The sequence below is a fragment of the Anomaloglossus baeobatrachus genome, chromosome 1 (genome assembly GCF_048569485.1).
Source record: "Anomaloglossus baeobatrachus isolate aAnoBae1 chromosome 1, aAnoBae1.hap1, whole genome shotgun sequence".
Taxonomy (NCBI): Eukaryota; Metazoa; Chordata; class Amphibia; order Anura; family Aromobatidae; genus Anomaloglossus; species Anomaloglossus baeobatrachus.
This window is the reverse complement of record NC_134353.1, coordinates 5,695,333-5,720,600: the sequence shown is the minus strand read 5'-3', so window position 1 is coordinate 5,720,600 and position 25,268 is coordinate 5,695,333. Positions and strand designations below refer to the sequence as shown.

Here is a 25,268-nt window from a genome sequence, read left to right as displayed (position 1 = left end):
CCGGAGCGCTACTCCCCCGGCGGGGGGAGGAGGAACAGAGCTAGGAGCCCCCTCGGGGACCCTTCGGGGCAGCGGAGCCCTCCTTACCTGTCTGGAGGGCACCGGCCACCGGGAGGAATCCTCGCCGGAGATTCCGTGGGCCGGAAGTGGGCGGAGCTTCGGCGAGGCCTACTTCCGGTTTGCGGCCTGCACGGCCCCGGACCGGAGCGACGGCAGCCCCAGTGAAATGCTGGCTGGGGGTGGTGCCCAGCATTATGGAGCGGGAGCGGAGACCCCCTGAAGGTGAGTGAGGGGCGGCGCAGATCGGAGCGGCAGCCAGAGAGGACCGGGAGCAGGGCCCTGCAGTCCGCAGGGCCGGATGCTCCGGTCAGTAGTAACGGTCCCCCCCAGCAGGGATCAGGCTGGGGGGAGTTCCCTGCATACGTCGGGAGCGGCACGGCCTCCCTGCAGACCCTTAAAATGACTGACATAGGGACGGCGCAGCAGGCAAGAGTGGAGGCAGAAAAGAAGAACGGCGGCAGGACGCCGCGTCACGGAAAAAGAAAGAGGCCCAGTGGGAGACACCCGGAGGAGCAGGGTGCGGTCACCGTGGGGGTTGACGGCCGCTGGAGGCAGGCTGTCCCCTCGCTGGTCCCCCCTGATGACCTCAGCGGCTTTTCTGAAGCCGGCGAGGAAGAAGGACCGGAGGAGGCGGCTGGACGGATGGAGCGGCAGCAGGACGCTCGTGTTACGGCTGCTCCGGATTCGGTTCAGAGGCAGCCCAGTGAGAGGACGACCAATATGTTTGATGTTGTGGGTAGCGGGGGGCGGGGGTTCCTCCGCGGGGGGTAGTATGCTGAGTGCGGGTGCGGTCAGTCAGTCGGGGTTACCCGGGGTGGAATTTTGGGGCCAGCTGTTGGGGGGTGTTGCAGGGGTTGTTGGCTGAACGGTTAGGACAGAGCAGGCCTGGGTCTCCGGCGGGGGGCTTAGGAGGACGAGGTTGTGCGTTTGGACGATAGGGCACATAGTGGAGTATACGTGTGCTTTGTAAGTCCGTTAGGGGTACGTTTTAAAAAAAAAAAAAAAAAAAAAAAAAAAAAAGGAGGTGAGGGAGAAGATATGGAAAGGGGAGTATGTGGAAATTTTTTCCCTGCTCCCCTTGGAAAAGTTTAACTTGGACAATGTGAAGCCAAGTGACTCCAAGAAGGAAAAGGAGGATGAGGAGAAAAGGAAGTATAGGTTGATCCCGATAATTTTTACTAAATGGCTACAGGCCTTTGCGACCCTTGCCAGTGTGATTGGGAAAAAGGAGCCGGAGCATCGTTTCGCCCCTTTTCGGTTACATGGACTCGAGCGGCGAGGCGTACAGAGTGTATGGTGGTTTAGGCTGGCTGCGATATGAGGGGCAGTTCCGGCGAAGGAATAGCCCTGTGGCCTGGCATCCGGTGAGACCACGAAGATATTTCATTGTGGATACGGTTAATGACGGCCCCGGCTCAGCCCTTTCGAGGGGGTGCCGGGAGCCCGGGTGCGAGCGGCGGGTCCCCGGCGGGTCAGACAAAAGGGGCATGCTGGCAATTTAATGAGGGGCAATGTAAGTTTGGGGCGTCGTGTCGGTTACAATACGAGTGTTCTGGTTGTGGGAGTTCCCACTCTTTGGCCAGGTGTTTCAAACAAGGTAAAGGACAGTTGGGGGAGGGGTCTGGAAAAAGGGAGGACGCCAGTGTGGGTAAAGGCGATGCTCCCTTATTTAAATAGATATCCTGATGTTCGGGCGGCGGAGCAGTTGGTGACAGGTTTTAAGGAGGGTTTCCGGATTCCGTTTGACTCCGAGGCGCCGGTGTTTCGCCCGGGTAATTTGAGGTCCGCAAAAGAACATCCGGAGGTGGTAGGGGAAAAGCTGCAGAAGGGGGTGGAGTTGTGGAGGATGGCGGGCCTGTTCAAGGACCCGCCATTCTCCAGTTTGAGGATTTTGCCACTTGGGGTGGTACCCGAGAAGGAGCCGAACAAATTTTGGCTCATTCATCATTTATCTTTTCCGGCAGGGTTGTCAGTGAACGATGGGATTTCAACTGAGTTGCCTGCGGTCTGTAGGTCTCGTTTGACACGGCATTGGAGTCAGTGCGGGTAGCCGGGCAGGGGGCCCTGATGGCCAAGGCGGACATGGAAGCAGCTTTTGATTACTTCTGGGGCATCCAGAGAGTCTGCAGCTTTTAGGGTGTGTGTGGGATGGGTAATACTGTGTGGATCTGTGCCTGCCCAGGGGGTTGTTCCATTTCATGTGCTTATGTTGAAGTGTTTAGTTCTCCGTGGAATGGGTAGTCAGGGATGTGGCAGGAGTCCATTCAGTGATTCACTATTTGGATGATTTCTTTGCGTTGGCCCGGCGGGCTCCTTGGTTTGTTCCTTGTTGTTATTTACGTTAGAGAGGATAGCGCGAAGCCTGGGTATTCCGTTGGAAAAGGGAAAGGCAGAAGGGCCAGTGACGGCTCAGGGTTTTGGGCATCGAAATTGATACGGTGGCTATGGAATGCCGATTGCCGGTGGGCAAGCTGCGTGATTTGAAGGTGTCAGTGCGGTTTTGTATCAGGTTAAGAAGGTGCGGTTGTTGGATTTGCAGCCAGTGCTTCAAAAAATTGATTTTCGCCTGTCGCATTATGCTGATGGGGCGAATAGTTAATAGGCGATTGGCGAGCGCAGCTGCAGGGGTGACAGCTCCGGATCATTTTGTCAGAGTGACGAAGGTGATGAAAGGAGATCTGCTGGTGTGGGATGCGTTTCTCGACCAATACTACGGAAGGATGTTATGGATGAGCAAGGCATTCTCAAATAGACAGCTGGAATTATTTACGGACGCGGCGGGGGCGTCGGGGTTTTGGGGCAATTTTTCAAACACATTGGTGTGTTGGGAAATGGCCATGGCTTTGGGTGAAAAAAGGGGCTGGTAAAGAATCTCGCGCTGCTGGATCTGTTTCCCATCATAGTGGCAGTGGAGTCGTGGGGCCCTGAATTTGCAGGCAAGAAGCTTCACATGCATTGTGATAACATGGCGGTGGTGCATTCTATCACTTCACTGTCGGCTAAATCACCTCCGGTAGTGGGGTACTTGAGACATCTGGTGTTGTGTTGCTTGGCGCTAAACATTTGTGTGGTGGCGCGGTATGTGCCCGGGGTTCAAAATGAGGTGGATGATGCGCTATCTCGGTTTCAGTTTCACAGGTTCTGGTGACTGGTGCCGGGAGCAGACGAGGATGGAGAACTATGCCCGGAATGGCTGTGGGACCTGGCGTCTGTGTAGCATTTGAGGGAATTAGGAGATCGGTGGCCAAGGCTACATGTTGCCGATACCGGTCGGTGTGGCAGGAATGGGTGGAGTTGGTGAAGGCGGATTTTATGGAGCCTGGTTACACGGGACGAGTGTTGGGGGTTTTGGTCATTGTTTAGTGGGGATTTTCAGCAGGTCGGTCTGTTTTGGTTATAGGTTACAAGTTGGCGGCGTGGGCTTTCTTGTTTAAAAATGCAAGGGGTTCGGGACACGACAAAGGATTTTCTGGAGCGGCAGGCGATGAGGGGTTTTCGAAAGCAGTCGCGGGACACAAGGCGGCCTATAACGTTCCCATTGTTGGTTCGTTTGGTGAGGTGTTTGGGGGATATATGCTCGTCTCCTTATGAACGAGCCTTGTTCACGGTTGCCTTTGTATTGGTGTTCTTTGGGGCCTTCCGCATTGGAGAATTGGTTAGCCCGGCTAGGCAAGCGGTAGGCGGACTGTTGATGGAGGATGTGAGGCTTGGGATGGATAGAGTGGAATGCCGGCTACGGTACTCAAAGACGGATCAAGTGGGCCTTGGACGCCTGGTGGTGTTGTTTGAATTTCCAGGGCACCAGCTATGCCCGGTGGTACAGGTGACAGAGTTTTTGGAGGTGCGGGGTGGTTACCCTGGTGTTTTTTTTAGGCATGTGGTGGATCCGCTTTATAGCAATTCCAGTTTATCACAGTGCTGAAGACGGCTTTAGTACGGGTGGGGGAGGAGCCAAGGGAGTACGGGTCCCACTCCTTCCGGATTGGGGCAGCGACTGAAGCCGCTAGGTGTAGGCTGAGTGAGGATTGGATTTGGCGGATTGGGAGATGGTGGGAAGCTTTGCGGACGGATGTTTGTCAGGACGGTCGCCAGCTCGGAGTGGCGATGACGGAAGCCCGTCTGAAATGGCTCGGAATTCGGGGCATGACCTGGGGGAGAGTTCACCCTGAGGTGGCGTATTATAGCCGTATCGATCGGGAACCGGATGTGTTAATTCTGCATGTGGGAAGGAATGTCCTTGGAGTGAGGGCGGCGAGAGAGTTGGAAAGGGATGTCAAGTTTGACTTGTTGCAATTGTGGAAGGCGTTCCCTGGTATTTTGATGGTAGGGTCCGATATCATAGCCGGAGACAGTGGTGTTTCGCGAGGTCGGTGGATTGAATTAACAGGGCCCGGGTAAAAAATTTAATCGGGCAATTGGCAGGTTCATAGCGCAAAATGGAGGATTGGTGGTCCGACATAGAGAGCTGGAGGAGTCCACCGAGCAGTGTTTGAGGCGAGATGGGGTCCATCTCACAGACATAGGTTTGGATTTGTGGATGTTGGGTTTGTGGGATGGCTTAGAGCAAGCAATGGGGGTGTGGAGGGCCCGGGCCAAGTAAGGTGTCACTTGGCCGGTCTTTGGCGGGGTGATAGGTCCGTTCAGAGAGGTTGGGAGTACCGACAGTCGGTTTGTTGGTATGAAGCCACTCGGGGGACTGGCTTCGGTTTGGATGGGAACTTGTGGGCGGAGGTCCTGCAGGTTCTGGGGAGGGGTAATTAACGATGGAACGTTATTACCCCACACCTCGGGTCAGTTGGTCACGGCCGAGGTGGTCCTCTGGGCCGGTTAGAGGTTACGGCCGGGGGATAGGAATGATGGTTGGCCTCTCGGACGGATCTATCAGGTGTGGTTTGTGGAGAATAAGTACAGGTTATGTGTTATCAATGGGTGGCATGTGGAGCCACAAGTTTGGGTACTTATATACTGTTAAATAAAGCTGTGGCCATTCATACAATAAAGTCGTAGTCTGTGTCGTTATTTTAGGTACAGTTGGTAAGGGGAAGTTTTTACATTGGAGACCCGCTTATCCCTATAGATACGTCATGTCTTTTCTTCTGTTTTGACAGATCAGCTATGGAGCCACCGATCCCTCATTATCAGATAGACGTCTCTATCCTCATGTTTTCCGAACTGTCCAGAATCACCGTGTCCATAATTTGGTCATCACCAGACTGTTGAAGCACTTTGGCTGGACCTGGGTTGGGATTTTAGTATCAGATGATGAAAATGGAGAGAAAGAACTGCAGATACTAAGAAAGTACATGAGAGAGGACGGGATCTGCGCCGCCTTCACTGTAATACTTTCACTTGATACACTTGATAATTATTTTCATAATAAGGAGAGTTTATCAATTTTTAAGGATCCACAAGTCAGAGTCATTATAATGTGCGGGTCCTACAATAATAGATTTGTCTTACGATATTACTTTAAATCTGTATATTTGGAGAAAACTTTTATCTTTCCATCAACCTGGATCTATGAGTACGGCATTATGAAAGGAGATTATCCAGTATTGAATGGAAGTCTAGCGGTGGAACTTCTATCGGAACCGTTTCAAGGAGTGGAAGACATTGTACAAAACTACAGGAAATTTCTCATAGTGATCCAGGATAAGACAGCCTGGACAATGATAGATTCAATATCAGGAAATGGGAGTAAAGATTCCTTCATTTCTTTCAATTGGACAGAACCAACGTATAATGACACATATGAATATACAATGCCAAGTATGAGGACGTCCCTCTCATCCGGGGTTTCTCCAAGACTGTATTACGCAGTAGAAGTCCTGGGAAAAGCTCTACATGAAATGTTCTCATTTATAAACGACAAATATGAGGAGAATTCAGTGACCGGGTTTGTACAATACACACGGAAGTTACAGCGCTACATACAAATGATGAAGAATTCTCCGGATCCAATGAAGCCTTCATATTACTTTAATGAAGAAGGAGAAGCCGTACACCCGTATAAGATAGTAAACTGGGTATTTATAGATGAGGCCACACGTAAGGACATACGAGTGGTTGAAGTAGGAAATTTCACCCCCGGGGCTGTGAGTGGTGAAGAGCTCCACATAAATCCCCAGTCTATAACATGGAAACACACAGGGAAGGTGAGGAGCGTTATTCTGCCACCGATGTATGTAGGGGAGATGTGTCTGAGGGATGTGAGCGCGGATCTCTGTACCAGTGATGGTAGAAAGGTTACTCGCTATCCTCTATCTCTGGCCTGACCAGACAAAGGTTAGCTAAGAGCGGAATTATTAGAAAAAAAATAGAAGTCCTAAAAACAACAAGAAAGAGCGAGAGTGTATTATACCTTAAAAACAAGTTTTATTTTTGGGGATACAATATTAAAAAAAAAATCATAAACAGATATAGGTTGACAACATTTGAATGGAGGACACACATCAAAATGACACTTAGTGCTGTACCAAAAAATGGACAATGGCCCTTTAAGAAAGGTTACACAGTAAATTGTCCGTTATATCCATGGGAATAGAAAGGTAGAAATGGTGGATAAACACCAATAATATTAGTAAGCGACAACCCTGTAGATAGATAAACTAAACCCAATTAAACATGCACCGTAACATATTAGCAACACTTCCATGTCTGTATATACAATGATGCCCCAGCAGCCTCAATGCAGGCCTCAAATGGATTGCTTTTTCAGGAGGCTCCCGATCACACCCCATGAAGAAATACATTTAAAACTAACACTAAGGCGGGCTTTGCACACTACGACATCGCAGGTGCGATGTCGGTGGGGTCAAATTGAAAATGACGTACTTCCGGCATCGCATGCGACATCGCAGTGTGTAAAGGCTCGATGATACGATTAACGAGCGCAAAAGCGTCGTAATTGTATCATCGGTGCAGTGTCGGCGTAATCCATAATTACGCTGACGCGACGGTCCGATGTTGTTCCTCGCTCCTGCAGCAGCACACATCGCTGTGTGTGAAGTCGCAGGAGCGAGGAACATCTCCTACCGGCGTCACCGCGGCTTCCGTAGAATATGCGGAAGGAAGGAGGTGGGCGGGATGTTTACATCTCGCTCATCTCTGCCCCTCCGCTCTGATTGGCCGCCTGCCGTGTGACGTCGCAGTGACGCCACACGACCCGCCCCCTTAATAAGGAGGCGGGTCGCCGGCCACAGGGACGTCGCACGGCAGGTGAGTGTGTGTGTGAAGCTGGCATAGCGATACTTTTCGCTACGCTAGCTGTCACCACATATCGCTGCTGCGACGGGGGTGGGGACTATCGCACTCGGCATCGCAGCATCGGCTTGCGATGTCGCAGTGTGCAAAGTACCCCTAAGTATATCATTTTTGATGTGTGTCCTCCATTCAAATGTTGTCTATGACCTATATTTGTTTATGATATTTTTTTTAAAATTTGTATTTAAATGAAATGTTTATGTTTTGATATAATAAAAATTGCTCTTTAAGGCATAATATTCTCTTGCTGTTTCTTGTCTTTTTCAGAAAATCTATTCTATTCTGTAATAATTCCGCTCTTTGTTACATTTACTGTAGGGCAAGCTGCTGGAGAAGGGATGGTGTATTCGAGGCTTGTAGGCAGGGATTCTAGCCTTAAACACCTTGATGCTGCCACTTAAAAAATCTATTCTATTCTGTAATAATACTGCTCTTAGCTGCAGTTACTGTAGGGCAAGCTGCTGGAGAATGGTGTATTAAAGGCCTGTAGGCAGGGATTCCAACCTTCTAACCTTATGGACCGTGCTGCTGCTCCCTAAAATAATCTCTTCTATTTTTTAATAATGCTGCTATTAGCTGCATTTGGAGGAAAGCTGATGGAGAAGGGATAGTGTATACAGGCAGGGATTCTAGACTTACAGACCTTTCTGCTGCAACCTAAAACCAAAACTCTTTCTCAGGTCCCCTTCACAAGTCAGTAGTGATGAGCGCGTGTATTCGTCACTATTCGCAGAATAGTGTGGTATTTGGGCTATTCGTTATATGGTGAGTAATGGTGTATTCGCCTCGCTATATTTGGATGTCCCGCCCAGCCGTTTTGGTGCCTGATTTGCAGCCAATAAACATGTTGGGCTTCTTAACCAATCTTACTAATGCCGCAGCCATCTTTTGTGGCATTACTGTGATTGGCCGGCAGCTCAGCATCATAGGGTCTATAAAAGACCTTCTGCCGTAATTTTGCGCACAGTGCGTCTGAAGCCTGCATTCTATCAGTGTAGGGATAGAGTGAGCAGCTGCTAAGGGGAGTGTAGGTCTATTAATAACACAAAAGCCCTTTTCAGAGCTGCCTGCAGCATAGGTCAGTGTAGCGTATGGAGAAAAGTAAAAATTAGAAGCTTAAACTGAGGCGCTGCGGAGCAATACAAACAGGGCTTTTATTCTAAATTCCTGTCCATAAAAAAATATATAAAAAGGATGAAAGGTACTCAATGCGTTTCTGGGACTCACAATACAAAGGTCTCCTTCCTCAGGTGTAAACACAGGGGGCTGGCACATATATATGTGTCACCCAGGGAATGGGGTACTCGGTCCTGGGCAGTGTATCACTGGGGAATGTCACTTTGGTGGCCGTTGCCCGGTCTAGTGCCCTGGGGGATTTTTGAAAAGGGAATATTTACAGGGAGAACTATAGTCATTGCTGTGACGCCACCTGCGGGCTGCGGTTAGGATGATGGAACCTCTTGGTTGGCTGTCCCTAGGGCTGGTGGCAATGGCAGCTGTGGTGGTAGGCCCTCTGCAGGTAAGGCTGAGCCCAGAGAGCTGCATGGTGGAAGCGCTGTAATAAGGTAGGCCACAGCGGGGTTGTAATTAACAGTCTCTACTCACTCTTGGACCCTAGAGCAGCTGGTTCAGGTTTCTGTGTTTCCAGTGCCAGCTTGTTGACTCGGTTTCTCTGTCCCCGGCACCCTCAGTGTGTTTTGGGTCCCTGTAGCTTGAAGCAGTTTGGGGGCCCGACTGTCCCTTATTGTGACAGTCTCCTCGTCTGTATGGCAGGCAGTGTGGACCCTGTAGGGCTGGTCTGTGTCCCGAACCCTGATCCTTGCATTATTGCTGGTGCCCCTGGATCTGTGGGTCAGTGCGGTCCATGAAGGTCCCCTCACTGTGCAGGTATTTGGCAGGCCATCTGAAACTGTTGCCTGACCTAGGGCCCTGTGCCCCGTCGGTGCTCTGGTCCCAGCGCTACTCGAGTGTACCTGCTGCCCTGGCGACTACTCTCCTGTGCCTCCAGGTCACCGTTACATGACCCAGCTGAAGGCACATCTCTCTCCTTCACTGTCCACTACTGTTCTGTCCTGTCCACTCCCACCAAGCTGTCTAGTCCCCTGGTCTGGTTCTGCCCTCCAGGTGGCCATCACCCAGTGTCTGACTAGTCCATGCCCCCTGGTGTGTCGTGGGAACTAGGATTTAATTCTAGGTTCTTCAAAGTAGCCACGTTTTGCTTTGATCACTGCTTTGCACACTCTTGGCATTCTCTTGATGAGCTCCAAGAGGTAGTCACCAGAAATGGTCTGCCAAGAGTCTTGAAATAGTTCCCAGAGATGCTTAGCACTTGTTGGCCCTTTTGCCTTCACTCTGTGGTCCAGCTCACCCCAAACCATCTTGATTGGTTCAGGTCTGGTGACTGTGGAGGCCAGGTCATCTGGCGTAGCACCACATCACTCTCCTTCTTAGTCAAATAGCCTTTACACAGCCTGGAGGTATGTTTGGGGTTATTGTCCTTTTGAAAAATAAATGATGGTCCAACTAAACACAAACCGGATGGAATAGCATGCCACTGCAAGATGCTGTGGTAGCCATGCTGGTTTAGTATGCCTTCAATTTTGAATAAATCCCCAACAGTGTCACAAGCAAAGCAACCCCACACCATCACACCTCCTCGTCCATGCTTCACAGTGGGAACCAGGCATGTAGAGTCCATAAATTCATGTTTTCATTGTCGCACAAAGACACGGTAGTTGGTTCCAAAGATCTCAAATTTGGACTCATCAGACCAAAGCACAGATTTCCACTAGTCTAATGTCCTTTCCTTGTGTTCTTTAGCCCAAACAAGTCTCTTCTGTTTGTTGCCTGTCCTTAGCAGTGGTTTCCTAGAAGCTATTTTACCATGAAGGCCTGCTGCACAAAGTCTCCTCATAACAGTTGTTTTAGAGATGTGTCTGCTGCTAGCACTCTGTGTGGCATTGACCTGGTTTCTAATCTGAGCTACTGTTAGCCTGCGATTTCTGAGGCTGGTGACTCGAATAAACTTATCCTCCGCAGCAGAAGTGACTCTTGGTCTTCCTTTACTGGAGCTGTCCTCATGTGAGCCAGTTTCTTTGTAGCGTTTGATGGTTTTTGCCACTGCAATTGTGGACACTTTCAAAGTTTTCCCAATTTTTTGGACTGACTGACCTTCATTTCTTAAAGTAATGATGGCCACTCGTTTTTATTTACTTAGAATTTGTATTATGGCAAGAAAAAAGCAGCTAACAGACTATTCAGTAGGACTATCAGCTGTGTATCCACCAGACTTCTGCACAACACAACTGATGGTCCCAACCCCATTTATAAGGCAAGAAATCCCACTTTTTAACCTGACAGGGTACACCTCTGAAGTGAAAACCATTTCCGGTGACTACCTCCTTGAAGCTCATCAAGAGAATGCCAAGAGTGTGCAAAGCAGTAATCAAAGCAAAAGGTGGCTACTGTGAAGAACCTAGAATATAAGACATATTTTGAGTTGTTTCACACTTTGTTGTTAAGTATTTCATTACACATGTGTTAATTCATAGTTTTGATGCCTTCAATGTGAATCTACAATTTTCAGAGTCATGAAAATAAAGAAAACTGTTTGAATGAGAAGGTGTGTCCAAACTTTTGGTCTCTACTGTATATAATCAAATTAAGTAAAATATAAATAAACTGAATGAAGTGAGACAAATTAGCTAATATTTTCAACACATACATTAAGACCCTCAGGAATTAGAGTTCCTATCTTAAAAATACAAAAATATTCCCTTCTGTTAAGTGTACCGTACCTGTCATTAGTATCATCAGAAACTTGTTCTATAATAATGAGTTTTAAATCCTCTGGGTTCTTTTGATGTTCCAAGGGAAAATGCTTAGACAGATTGTGGGTTAATATACCATGACGGATATTATCGCGATGTTTATTGATCCTACAATGCACTGGTTGTGTTGTGCGACCCACATACTTGAGTCCACGTTTGCACTCCAGTAGGTAAATAACATAGGATGACAGACAATTTAATGACTGATGGATTTTGAATACAGTGCCTGTAGTTTTTGAAGTGAAAGTGTCATCACCATGTGAACCCACAACACAAACACTTCCTATTACCGCATCTTAAGCTGGTGTCACACTAAGCGACAGCGACAACGACATCGCTGTTACGTCACCATTTTCGGTGACGTAACAGCGACCTTGTAAGTCGCTGTTATGATCGCTGCTTAGCTGTCAAACACAGCAGAAGCAGCGATCATAACGTCGCTGTGCTACATGTGCAGAGAGCAGGGAGCCGCGCTTAGCGCTGGCTCCTTGCTCTCCTAGGTACAGTACACATCGGGTTAATTAACCCGATGTGTACTGCAGCTACATGTCACAGTGCAGAGAGCAAGGAGCCGCGCGCACTGCTTAGCGCTGGCTCCTTGCTCTCCTTGCTACAGTATACATCGGGTTAATTACCCGATGCATACTGCAGCCACATGTCACAGTGCAGGAGCCGGCACTGGCAGCAAGAGCGGAGGCTGGTAACCAGCGTAAACATCGGGTAACTAGGGAAAGGTCTTCCCTTGGTTACCCGATGTTTACGCTGGTTACAGCTTACCGCAGCAGCCAGTGCCGGCTCCTGATCGCTTCATTTCGTCGCTCTCTCGCTGTCACACACAGCGATGTGTGTGTCACAGCGGGAGAGTGACGACCAAAAAATGAAGCTGGACATTCAGCAACGACCGGCGACCTCACAGCAGGGGCCAGGTCGTTGCTGGATGTCACACACAGCGACAGCGACGGGACGTCGCTGCAACGTCACAGAAAATGGTGACGTAGCAGCGACGTCGTTGTCGTCGTCGTTATGTGTGACACCAGCTTAAGGGTACCCAGGGATTTAATATTGGTAGATGGACCCTCATTAGTTCCAATATGACCAAGAAGGGTCTGTCTGGAGCTAAGAGCCATCAAACTTTTAAGATTATGCTATTTTAAAAAAATGATTAATGGATTATTGGACAAATTTGAACCAAGAACAGGATCATTTTTTAACAAAAAAACAATATTTTTAAATACGTTTTTAACATTCAGATAGGAATTACTAAATGTGGTCACTAGACTATAATTAAATCAATAAATATTTAAAGAATTCATATTTTGATTAGCCCTGATTTTATCTAGACAATCTTGTTGGCTGAGAGATTTAGTTTTTTTAAGGCATCTTTCAGGAGTTTGTTAGGATATCCTTTATTCAAAAACCTCTTCTAGATAAAAATCCATATCATACGCACAATTTTTACGGCCCCTCCAGCATTTTCTGTAAGGTATGTTATGGTTCCAAACAGGAAGATAGCTGCTCTGAAAATCAAAGAAACTATTAATGTCCACCTTCTTAAAGAAAGTGGAAGTATTAATCCCCCCTTACTATCCTTTTATATTAAGAGATCAATAAATTGGATACTGGTAGGCAAAATAGTGGAAGTAAATTGGAGTCCCCAAGAGTTATGATTGAGCTCATTGACAAAATGATCTATTTCATCTAGAGTACCACGCCAAACAAAAAATAAATTATCAATAAATCTCCGATAAAATAAAATGCACCCCATTGACAGCGAGGACTGGGCGATGAAGACGGACTCAAATCGTCCCATAAAAAGGTTGGTATAACTGGGTGCGCATCACATCCCCATCGCACAGCCCCTCAAGTGTCGATACGGCGCACCCTGAAATGTAAAATTATTGTGATATAAAGTAAAAAAAATATTATCCAAAATAAACAATTTCTGACCTTCTGGAAGACTGATGTCAGTTGAAAGGTAGTATTCTACTGCTTAAAGTCCTAAATGATGAGGTATATTTGAGTATATTGAGTTAGCGTCAGGGGTAAAGCATATATAATCCCCATCCAGGGGAGCCCTCTGTAAAGCATCTATCAGATGAGAGGAGTCCCTTAGATGGGAATCCAATTTGAATACATATTTCTGCAATAATAAATCCACATAATGTGATAGATTAGATATAATGGATTTGACACCGGCAATAATAGGGCGTCCAGGGGTGTGTGATACTCTAGTGGACCTTATGCAAAAGATAAAAATATGGCGTTGAAAATCTTTTCATATCTAGAAAACACTTTTCTTTTTTGTTAAGAAGGTGGTTATCTATGTTATCTATAGCCGTTATGACAATTGTTTACATAGAAGAAAATATTGTACGGCGGGATACTCCTTTTGAAGGCGGTAATAATTGGTGTCACTCAAAATCCTATTTCCCTCCTGAATATACCACTCCTTATCGATAATGACCACCCCCCACCCTTGTCAGCACTTCTCAGAACGATATCAGAATTATTTCTTAACGACTCAATGGCAGATCTCTCCTCGAAAGTGAGATTATCTTTTTTAAAAGTGTGGAAATTCCCTTAATCCTTTTAATACTAAATGTTGGAATGTCTTGAGGTGGCCACCTTTTATGTAGTGTGGTATAAAATTGGGATTTGTAATGGACAGGGACATGTAACGGTTCCCCCTTGGTCGGAATTGTAGATGAAATAGAGGTTCAAGGATCCTTCTATCAGGTCCCCCCTCCTCAGTGGGATTTAATTTAGTGCTCTATTTTCCATAATCAGGAAATGTCTGTGTAAAGTCATTTTTTTTAATTTATTCATTCAAATTCATAAAATGACCAAATATGTCCATACGGGCATTGGGGCAAAAGGAAAGACCCTTCTTAAGAAGGGAGATCTCACCCTTTGTTAGGTCATGACTGGAGATATTGAAATACCTATATCATGTTCTTTTTCTGAGTCCTGGTGGATGGGGGGGGGGGGTTCTTGAGAGCTTGTTCCCCCTTCCTCTGCCACCCCTGGTTTTCCTTTTCTTTTTCGCCGACTGCCGACTGGGATACATTTGGTTATCTTGTAAGATGATAGAATTGTGGAGGACTGAGTCAGTGGATCAGGATTTGAGAATGTTCCCTACGCTAAAAAAGATTCCTGATTACTAGTTAGACTAATAACCAATGGAAGGTGAGCAACAATACTGCTGGTGGTGAATTGGGGAGGGGATGGATTACAACTGGAGGTTGGAATGGAAGAATCAACTCTCTGGGATAAATGGATGGTCAGTAAGGATAAAGATTAGAGGGTCGATGAAAACGTTCTATTCCATTTTGAGATATAATACCTGACTCAGGACAGACTGGAGGATACAATACAAGGATCACCCTTCTTGGATTCTGTTACGATTTCTACACCATGTTCCAAATTATTATGGAAATGATATTTTCTCTGATGTTCCCAAATGGTCGGTGCAAATGACAGTCTAATAAAAGTCATCCCCTGTTAGAGGATACATGGAATTTTATTGAAGAAACCTCCCAATGATAACAGTATAATCTTCCTGTTCCAAATTATTAGGCACAGGAGAGTGTCTAAACATTTTACATGATTTAAAAAAGTGAAAATGCTCATTTGTGGAATTTGCAGCATAAGTATTCACATTCACTGAAATAAAAAGCTATTTAACTCCAAAACATCCTAACAGGCCCAGTTACATGGTAACATAGGAACCCTTCTTTGATATCACCTTCACAATTCTTGCATCCATTAAACTCTTGAGTGTTTGGAGAGTTTCTGCTTGAATTTCTTTTCATGATCTCAGAATAGCCTCCCAGAGCTGCTGTTTTGATGTGAACTGCCTCCCACCCTCATAGATCTTTTGCTTGATGATACTCTAAAGATTCTCTATAGGGTTGAGGTCAGGGGAAGATGGTGGCTACACTGTGAGTTTATCTCCTTTTATGCCCATAGCAGCCAATGACACAGAGGTTTTCTTTGAAGCATGAGAGTGCATTTTCATGCATGAAGATGATTTTGCTCCTGAAGGCATGATTCTGCTTTTTATACCATGGAAGAAAGTGGTCAGTCAGAAATTTTATATACTTTGCAGAGGTCATTTTCACACCTTCAGGAACCATAAAGGGGCCTACCAGATGTCTCCCCATGATTCCTGCCCAAAACATGACTCCTCTATCTCATTGCTGACATCGCAGCCTTGTTGGGACATGGTGGCCATCCAGCAACCAAGCCTGTTTGAAAATTAGTCTTCATGTATGTCTGGACCCACTGCAACCGATTGTGCTTGTTAGGGGTTGCCGAATATTAGGTTTATGCACCACAGCAAGCCTTTGAAGAATCCTTCACCTTGAAGTTTGAGGGACTCCAGAGGCTCCAGCAGCTTCAAATATCTGTTTTGCTGGTTTGTAATGGGTTTTTAGCAGCTGCTCTCTTAATCCGATGGACTTGCCTGGCAGAAACCTTCCTCATTCTGCCTTTATCAGCACAAACATGTATGTGCTCTGAATCAGCCACAAACCTCTTCACAGTACAATGATCACGCTGAAGTTTTCAGAAAAATATCTAATGTTTCCATCCCTTGTCCAAGGCATTGCACTATTTGATGCTTTTCGGCAGCAGAGAGATCCTTTTTCTTTCCCATGTTACTTGAAAACTGTGGCTGCTTAATATTGTGGAACATCCAGTTTTCCTTTTATTGGGCTCACCTGGAAAACTAATTATCACGGGTATCTGAGATTGATTTCAGTGATCCAAAGAACCCTGAGACACAGTACCAGCAATGAGTTTCATTATTAATCGCTAGGACACTTGCATCCATTGTGCATAATAATTTGGAACATGGTGTAATGTATTAACAGATGTATTTGCATCATTAATAAAATTCTTGACATTAATTTTACCCTTCATTACAAGCCTTTCTCTAGGTTAAAAACCTCCTGTGTATGGGCAAGTAGGAACCTGCTATATAGGATCAGATTACCTGTGACGAATGGGGGAGGGGTGCACGGTGAAGGTTTGTATCCCAGTGAGAGGCTTCAGAATAGAGTAGGTACACAGTTACGAGATATGCCGTGAAGTGGCAAATGGGCAGATATACAAACGGCCGTTTCTTTATGCTAAATATCTCATTTTTCTTAGATTTTCCTTAGCAGTAATGCAGGTCCATGTTCGCACATTCATGGTTTCCATACTTTAGCATTATCAGAGTGCAAACTGTCTTTTTTTGTATTCTATGTCATGTTCAGTTATGCACTTGTTCAAATTTCAGTTTGGTGAGTGCCGTCAGTCTTTTTGTCTATATTTAAGAGGGTCACACCGTCTGACCGTGCACCCCTCCCCCACTTGTCATAGGTAATCTTATCCTATATAGCAGGTTCCTACTTGCCCATACACAGGAGGTTTTTAACCCAGAGGGAGGCTTCAGCATAGAGTAGGTATCAAGTTACGAGATATGCTGTGAAGTGGCGACTGGGTAGATATACAAACGGCCGTTTCTATATGCTAAATATCTAATTTTTCTTAGATTTACTTTAGCAGTAATGCAGGTCCATGTTCACACATTCATGGTTTTCATACTTTAGCATTATCAGAGTACAAACTGTGTTTTTTTCTATTTTATGTCATGTTCAGTTATGCACCTGTTCACATTTCAGTTTGGTGAGTGCTGTCAGTCTTTTTGTCTATGTCCAGCATGTATGGGCTGGAGAGGAGAGGAGGATGGAGAAGAGGAAGAGGCAAATCAGCATGAGGAGAGGATGGGTATTGTTCCCCTTTTTGAGAACACAGAACCTTTGCAGCTTGGACCATGTGGCACAGTTCATGTGTAAGTGTCTGTGGCTGTTGGTATATGCAACAGGTGAGGACTTCTTTGTCTGTGTGAAGGAGGACATTATGCTCATCTAACAGTAGATGGCGATGTTGTGTATAGTTTTCTTACTCACTGTATTGTAAAAAGTCTTTTGTTCTTCCTGGTTTTGGTTTCTCTTCTTGATCAAGTGCTGTATGACTGTGCATATTTTTACTTCATGTGCTTAGAAGTAAAGAGCTTGTTATCCCATGTAATATGTACTGTGAACTTTCTTCTACAACTGGGAAGCTAGAAGCTGTACAACAGGTTATGGGCCCAGGCACCCAAAGATCCCAGGCAAACAAAGAGCCCAGGCACCCAAGATCCCAGGCACCCAAGATCTCAGGCACTGAAGATCCCAGAAACTGAAGATCCCAGAGACACCCAGGACACCAAAAAGCTCAGTAAGACTCAGAATGGAGAAACATTCTTCAGAACAATTCTCTCCAAACAAACAAGATAAGTTAAAGATAATGAGTAGCACAGAGCTAAAACTCACAGTAGCGAAGCTGAATAATGAGAACTATCAGTTATGGAAAGTCAAAGTGGAGGTGTTATTGTCTAAAGATGATTTATGGGAAGTAATCACTACAAATAGACCCAATGATAATAATCAGACATGGGATAAGAAAAATAGATAAGCAAGAGCTACTATCAGCCTATTAGTGGAAGATTCTCATTTAATCCATATAAGGAATGAGGATACAGCACAGGGAATGTGGGAGGCATTAACAAAGCTACATGAAAGACCCACTTAAATCACAAGTTATTTCTACTAAGAAAGCTTTACAGTATGAGACTAAGTGCAGACTATGAAATGCAGGAGCATATATTCTCTATGATGGAAGTGATATCACAGCTGAGATCAATTGGTTAAGATATTAAGGATAGCCATATAGCAGCAATATTATTGTGCAGTTTACCGGATTCATACACTGCTTTAATAAACGCACTAGAGACAATACCTGAAACAGACATTACATTAGAATTTGTGAAGATCAGACTCATAGATGAATATCAAAGAAGGAAAGAGAAAACAAATGATTCTACTGAAAAAGATGGTGGAAATGCTCTTAAAGCTACAGAATCAAAGAGATCCTATAATAAAGAGACAAGAGAATGTTTCAGATGTAAGAAAAATGGACATTTAAAGAAAGACTGCACTATATGGAAAGCAGAACAACAGAAATGACACCATAAACAGAATAAACAGAAGGGGAAAAACACAATTTCTGATTCATGTGTAAATAATTGGAATGGCACATTTAAAGTGTTATGGACAAGATTATGAACTATTATGAGTATTAAGAGTATATAAGAGTTATATGAAGATATCCAAAAACCAGGATTTTAGATAAGTGCTTGCACTGTGTACCACACCTATATCTGCATTCAGACATAAGACTCATCAGTCTGGACTTTCATGTGACAAGTGAATCATGCTGACATAGGTTAATATAAATTAGGAAGCAAGCACATATACAGTATACAGTGTGTATATATATATATATATATATATATATATATATACTGTATATATATATATATATATAAATCAGATAATAAGCTATCTTACCCAATAAGAGACGTGTTACGTATTATTGGCCCCTAGCCAACTGATTCCTTTTAAATGTTTGTCAACTTCCGTATTAAACAAGTAATTTTTTTTGTGCAGATTCGTGTCATTTCTCTGGTCTGTATGGAAGAATAGTATGCATGCTACTAACAAATGACTCATGATTTGGATGCAGACAGGGTTAAGGTAGATGCATTATTAGATTGCATCACTGTAAATTTATGGCCTGCCTTAACAAATGGCGCCCAACGCACCTTAGGATGGAGCTTCTGGATGATGGACGGCCATGCTGACACCTTGATTCGAAAAGGCAACTAGACGAGAGGGGGGATTGCGCACTCCACAAGCAGGTGAGAACATTTGTCTTATCTCACCTCGAGGACCTCATGCGTGTACTTGCATTTCGAAAGGGGGGTTTGGCTGTCCCAGTCTAGATACCTAATGACCGCGATCTCGAATGAGATAAACGACTTAAGAGATCCCACCTGGTCATTGTACCTTAAGCTGTCTGCATAAATGTTAAATGTAATGTGTTTTGGTTTTTTTGTCTGTCTTGTGGAAAAAGCAGAAGTTCCAAGTTTCGTTTTCCTTGAGTTAACGCTAGAGCAAAAATGAGGAAGTGTTCATGGTATAATTGCAGTTATTTCTTTGAGTGAAGAAAAAAAAATATTTTGTGAGGCAGAAGGTATACTGCCATATACACCAATGTGTGACGTGTCATCAATAATTGATGTTTGATAAGGCCTTGGACCTGGTCTTCATTGATAGAAGATTTGAAAGGGGGGTTTTCTATGTACAGGTGCAGTGTTATGAAAGGAGGACGAGGAAGCCCTGACTGTTACCTGGTACGGTTTTCCTGCTAAGCAGTGAGTTGAACGTTGTATGCGTCCTCATTGGTCTCGTTTTAGTGGATGCCAATGTATTTGATTACCTAGGATTGAATACATTGGGGAGAATCCTTAACCTTTGCCTTAATCAGAGTTATTAAGTCTTGGATGGACCGTCCTCATGAGGTGTATGTAGTGTGAACAGATTTTGCTAGTACTTGAGGTATCAACAACAGCTGGTGGTGTTATTGTTGTATGTAAAATGTACGCAGTTTCTGATGTGAAACACCGTAAGAAATGTTGAAATTGAAAAAAGAGAAGTGTTAGTTTTCTATTTGAGAATCTGTGAATGAGGTCAAATTAGACCAGCAAGTTTAATTGTAAGTGACAGAAGGTGAGAGGCATGTTTAAAAAGAAAATGGAGAATTCTCCCAAGGGGGAGATTAGATGAGAATTGATTGAAGGTACACGATGTGATATTGAATGTCAAGGGAAGTAAAAATTATTTAGTTGTTTTGAAGAAATGTAATTCTGAATCTAGTAACTACACTATGTGTATTTTACCTGTCTGTGAAAATGGCTTCTCCAGGCCCATTATTAGAAGCAACACCCTCCACCCTATAAGCTGTCCCCATAGGTTGGACTTGTGTACTGTCTGTGGAGCACTGTGTCCACGTAAGCCCACCCCATTATTTCCTGTCCTGAATGTAGATTTCTTTCTGTCACTCTGTGTTTTGCCCAGCCCTGGGTGGGGTATGGTATGAAGATATTATGTCAGGGTCTGACAGGAGATAGGGATACGCTGGAGGCTCGGCCCTGACCACCATTAGGTCTACTGTTAAGATGAGGGCGAGCACAGGGTACCTAGTCACAGGGTCAGCCCAGGGGTCCCTATATAATCCATATTCCCAGTGACAGATTGAATACCTCCTGAATGTAGATGGCACAACCTATGTCCCTCCCTCTCAGGCCTCTTCAGACGCCATTTTTGGTCAACACCTACTTTCTCTTTTAGCGTTCGTTTTAACTTAGACACTACATAGTTCCTCTTTTGACGCCATTTTAGTCTGGCTGACACCCAGTTCCCTTTCCAAGCCACCATCTTAGGACGAAAAAGCCACTGCTCTGTTTATTGCTGATGCAGCAGAGGCTGCAAAGGAGGGACATAGGGACTTGAAATCCACACTACGTTTTTGGTCATATATGAACCTTAACAAAGGACATTGCTGATAGTCCTGTGGAAACCTTTACCCTTCACTTTTGCATATTTGTTTTTGCTGTACCAAGTATACAATTTATTAGACCATATAGACTGCTCACTATTAGTCCTGGTGGACAGTGAATATTTTTCTGCCTATGGCAGTTGCTGCTTGGCCTAGTTTTGAGATATTCTCACTTCTATGTTATCCTGCTTGGTATCTTGCACAAGAGTTCCCTGATATAGAGGGTGGAGGATCACGTGGTCCTTAGGGGATTTTGATCATCAGGAGTTGGCATATATTTTGGGGTTTTTGTTGGTAGCACCCAGTGATCCTTTGTGTCTTAGTTAGCAGGGTCTGTCAGGAGATAGGGATACGCTGGAGGCTCGGCCCTGACCACCATTACGTCTACCGTCGGGATGAGGGAGAGTGCAGGGTCCCCAGTTACAGGGTCAGCACAGGAGAGGTAGAGTAAGCACACTCCACCGCTATTTCTAGTTGTGTATATAGTCAGGGGGGTGCTGCTTGCTAGTTACCAAACACTCTTGTGCTCTTTTTCCCCCGGGATTTTAGGAGGTCTAGTTTTTAGAATTTCAGTGTTCCCCTGACCCCAATTTACACCCATTGCTCTTTCTTACAAACCTGGGTATAGTCCTTTGTATCAGGTCTCCGAGAGCCCATATGCAAGCAACTACAGCTGGTAACTCCTGATTACAGAGTAAAGGACCAAGACACCCTCCTTCAAGTGGCAACATGTATGGAGATGAATCTAACAGCTTACAAGACCACCCCACATACATATGTGCTGCATTCACAGTCACCTGAAGAGTATCATCACGTCATCTCCAGCCCAGAAGTCATTCTACCTGTTTGCCATGGAGAAAGACAGCAGCCCTTTAAATACTAATCAGCCAGATTGAACACCTACCTAGAGCACCAGTTGAAGATCAATGCCCGTATGACATCACTGCTCCCTGACAAAGTCACCATCTCCCAGTGTGCGGACCTAAATCCTGCTACAGTTCTCCCTCTTCCAAATTGGGAGTGTCCCACCTCTGACACTTTGGTGGAAGAGGTAGTCGACTCTGGCATAGCTGAGGCAGGAACCTCTGGATTCGATACAGTGACGGATACACCTTTGGACCCTGACTTAACTCCTTTGTGGATGGATCAAGATGTGCATCATAAAGACGGTTCCACATGGGTATGGTGCTGGTAGCAGAAGATGCTGTGCTGATAGAGCAGTCTCTACCCGCATCTCTGTCTGCAAAAGAAGCAGAGGTATGTGCTCTCTCTGAAGCCTGCAAGATGGCAGCCAAAATCTACTCTGTATGGAAGACAAGAGACTTGATCACCGCCAATGGAACTGTACGCCGCCATGAGGCCATAGAAGAACTGATGGAAGCTTTGCTATAGCCAGACAGAGTCGCGGTGAGCAGGGTTGAGGCCTACATTGGAGGAGTCAAGGGAAGCAGTAAGAACTGCCCTCACTGACAGAACATCCAAAGAAGCCCAAAGACTAGTGTTGAGCGAGTATGCTTGTCACTACTCGGTACTCGCATGAGTATCACTGTACTCGGGCTACTCGGCGGGTACCGAGTGATCTCGCGATACTCGTGCTGTACTCGTGGTCTTCATCCCTGCATGTTGGCGCTCTTTTGAAAGCCAGCCCTCATGCAGGGATTGGCTGGCAGACCACTGCAATGCGACAGCCCTGTTAGTTGTGGAATTGCAGTGATTGGCCGGCCTGCACAGTGTGACCGAGCCTTTATATCGGCGGGCGCGCTGTGCTCTGCACACAGCCATCCAGACAGTCAGTGCAGGGAGAGTGTTGCTGCTTCAGGGAAAGGTTTGCGGCCCTTTATAGTTATTTCCGTAGCAGGGCTGCAAACAGTGTGACCAGAAGTCCTTCTCAGGAGTCAGGACTATTGTAGTTGTATATAGGCAGGCAAGGTATAGCCAGGTCGAAGTACAGGAGCAGAGTCCTTCTCAGGACTATTGTTGCTGTATACAGGCAGGGTATAGCCAGGTCGGAATACAGGCTAGTGACCAGAAGAGTCCTTGTCAGGACTATTGTAGCAGTATACAGGCAGGCAGGCAGGCAGGGTATATAGCCATTCCTAGTGGTGACCGTATACCAGCCTTCATCATATCTGGGGCTGGTGTACACAGTCTAAAACAGTCCTGATAGTGTCAGACTTCTCAGTAATTGTCGCTCCTAAAAAGCTGTTAGGTTCTTAGTGCGTCCGTGCTTGCATTTAAAAACCGCACGTGTGTGCCTGTCGGTGGCAGCGTACAGGTGCACGTTTTGCACAAACTAGTATATAACGCACAAGTCTAGTGAATAATACACGTCAGTCAGCAGTGTCTGATAGTGTCAAACTTCTGAGTAATTGTCGCTCCTAAAAACCTGTTAGGTTCTTAGTGCGCCGTGCTTGCATTTAAAAAAACGCACGTGTGTGCCTGTCGGTGGCAGCGTACAGGTGCACTTGTGTGCGTTTTGCACAAACTTGGATATAACACACAAGTCTAGTGAATACACGTCAGCACAGCATTGCAAAATGCGCAAGGGCGTTGGCAACGAACAAGGAAGTGGACGTGATGGTGGTGCAGGCAGAGGCCGAGGTCGTGGGCAAGCTCTAATTTCGCCACAACAAAGGGCCACATCTACTTGCTCGCACGTCCTGTCCCAAATTCTTGGGGACCGCAGCAGTACACCACTCTTGAACCAAGACCAGTGTCAACAGGTTGTTAGTTGGATAGCGGATAATGCTTCCAGTCAGATTGGCACCACCACAAACACTCTGTCTTCCACACGGTCAAGTGTCAGTAGCCGTGATACTGCACCGCACATTTCAGAACTTGATCCTCCTTCCTACCACCAGGCTGAGTACACGTCCACGGACATTACTGATCCCACACTTGGACACTCGGAAGAGCTGTTCACGTTTCCATTCGCACATTCTGGCCTCTCGCCAGCTCCTGTTGAAGTGGGTCATGAGGAGATCGTATGTACAGATGCCCAAGTATTTGAACAGCCACGTTCTCACGAAGTTGGCAACGTGTCTCAACAAGGGGTGGACGATGATGAGACACAATTGTCAGAAAGTCAGGAGGATGAGCAGGGTGCGGAAGAGGAAGACGACGTGGTGGATGATCCAGTAACTGACCCAACCTGGCAGGAGGATATGCAGAGCGAGGACAGCAGTGCACAGGGGGAGGGAGGCGTAGCATCCTAACAGGCAGTAAGAAGCAGGGTGGTGGCCCCAGGCAGAAGTCAGGCAACCGTACCCCGGAACAAAAACACGACACAAGGTGCCTGTACAAATGTTAGGTCTTCCCGAGTCTGGCAGTTTTTTAAGTTGGCTCCAGATGATTCTAAAAAAGCCATTTACAACACCTGCCATGCCAGCATCATCAGGGGTACCAAAACTAGCAGCCTGACCACCACCAGCATGATCAGGCACATGTCAGCCAAGCACCCGACTTTGTGGGATGTACAACAGAGTCGAGGAGCAGTGCTTGCTGATGTCACTGCTACGTCTTCGCTTGTTGTGCATGCGAGCCAATCCCCTGTCCATGCTGCCTGCGAACAAGCCTCCTCCAGGCCCTGCACCTGCAGTTGCCTACGCAGAAATACCACTATCATCAAGCACGTCCTTGTCCCAGCGCAGCGTTCAGTTATCCATTCAGCAAACCTTTGAACGCAGGCGCAAATACACTGCCAATGCCCCACATGCCACAGTTCTAAATGCTAACATTTCGCGACTGCTTGCACTGGAAATGTTGCCTTTTAGGCTGGTGGAGACAGAAGCATTCCGCGACCTGATGGCGGCAGCTGTCCCACGTTACTCGGTCCCCAGCTGCCACTATTTCTCCCGGTGTGCCGTCCCCGCATTGCATAACCACGTGTCACAAAACATCACACGTGCCCTGAACAATGCTGTTTCAGCCAAAGTCCACCTAACCACAGACACGTAGACAAGTGCTTGTGGGCAAGGCCGCTACATCTCGTTGACGGCACACTGGGTTAATATTGTGGAAGCTGAGACCCAGTCTGAGCGAGGGACGGAACACGTGCTTCCCACACCAAGGTTTGCAGGCCCTACCTCAGTCAGGGTTTCACCCACACTCTACAGCTCCGGAATGTCATGCTCCTCAGCCTCCTCCTCCTCCTGCGCATCCTCATCCACTTTACCCTCCACACCAGTCCCAAGCTGGAAGCACTGCAGCACTGCCTCGGCGAAGCGGCAACAGGCTGTGCTGAAGCTAATCTGCATAGGTGACAAACCCCACAATGCAGAAGAGGTGTGGACAGCTCTGAAACAGCAGGCAGATCACTGGCTCACACCTCTGAACCTAAAGCCAGGAAAGGTCGTGTGTGACAATGGCCGGAACCTGGTGGCGGCTTTGAGGCGAGGCCAGCTGACACATGTTCCATGCAAGGCCCATGTGCTCAACCTCGTGGTTCAGCGGTTTCTAAAGTCATACCCAGAGCTGTCTGATCTGCTGGTAAAAGTTCGCCGCCTGTCTGCACATTTTCGAAAGTCACCTACTGCTTCAGCCGGCCTTGCCGGCTTTCAGTGCCGTTTGCATCTTCCGGCTCACAGACTGGTGTGTGATGTCCCCACGCGTTGGAATTCAACTCTG

General features: G+C 46.2%; 1 protein-coding gene across 1 annotated transcript in view; it reads left to right on the top strand.

Annotated features, from left to right (window-relative positions):
• Positions 1-1,322: 1,322 nt before the first annotated feature.
• The window catches only part of LOC142313059 (vomeronasal type-2 receptor 26-like), a 64,008-nt gene continuing 40,062 nt past the window's right edge, over positions 1,323-25,268 (top strand). The window contains exons 1-2 of the mRNA XM_075352046.1: positions 1,323-1,424; positions 5,169-6,215. Of these exons, the coding sequence (XP_075208161.1) occupies positions 1,323-1,424; positions 5,169-6,215 (1,149 nt within the window). The remainder of the gene's footprint in view (positions 1,425-5,168; positions 6,216-25,268) is intronic.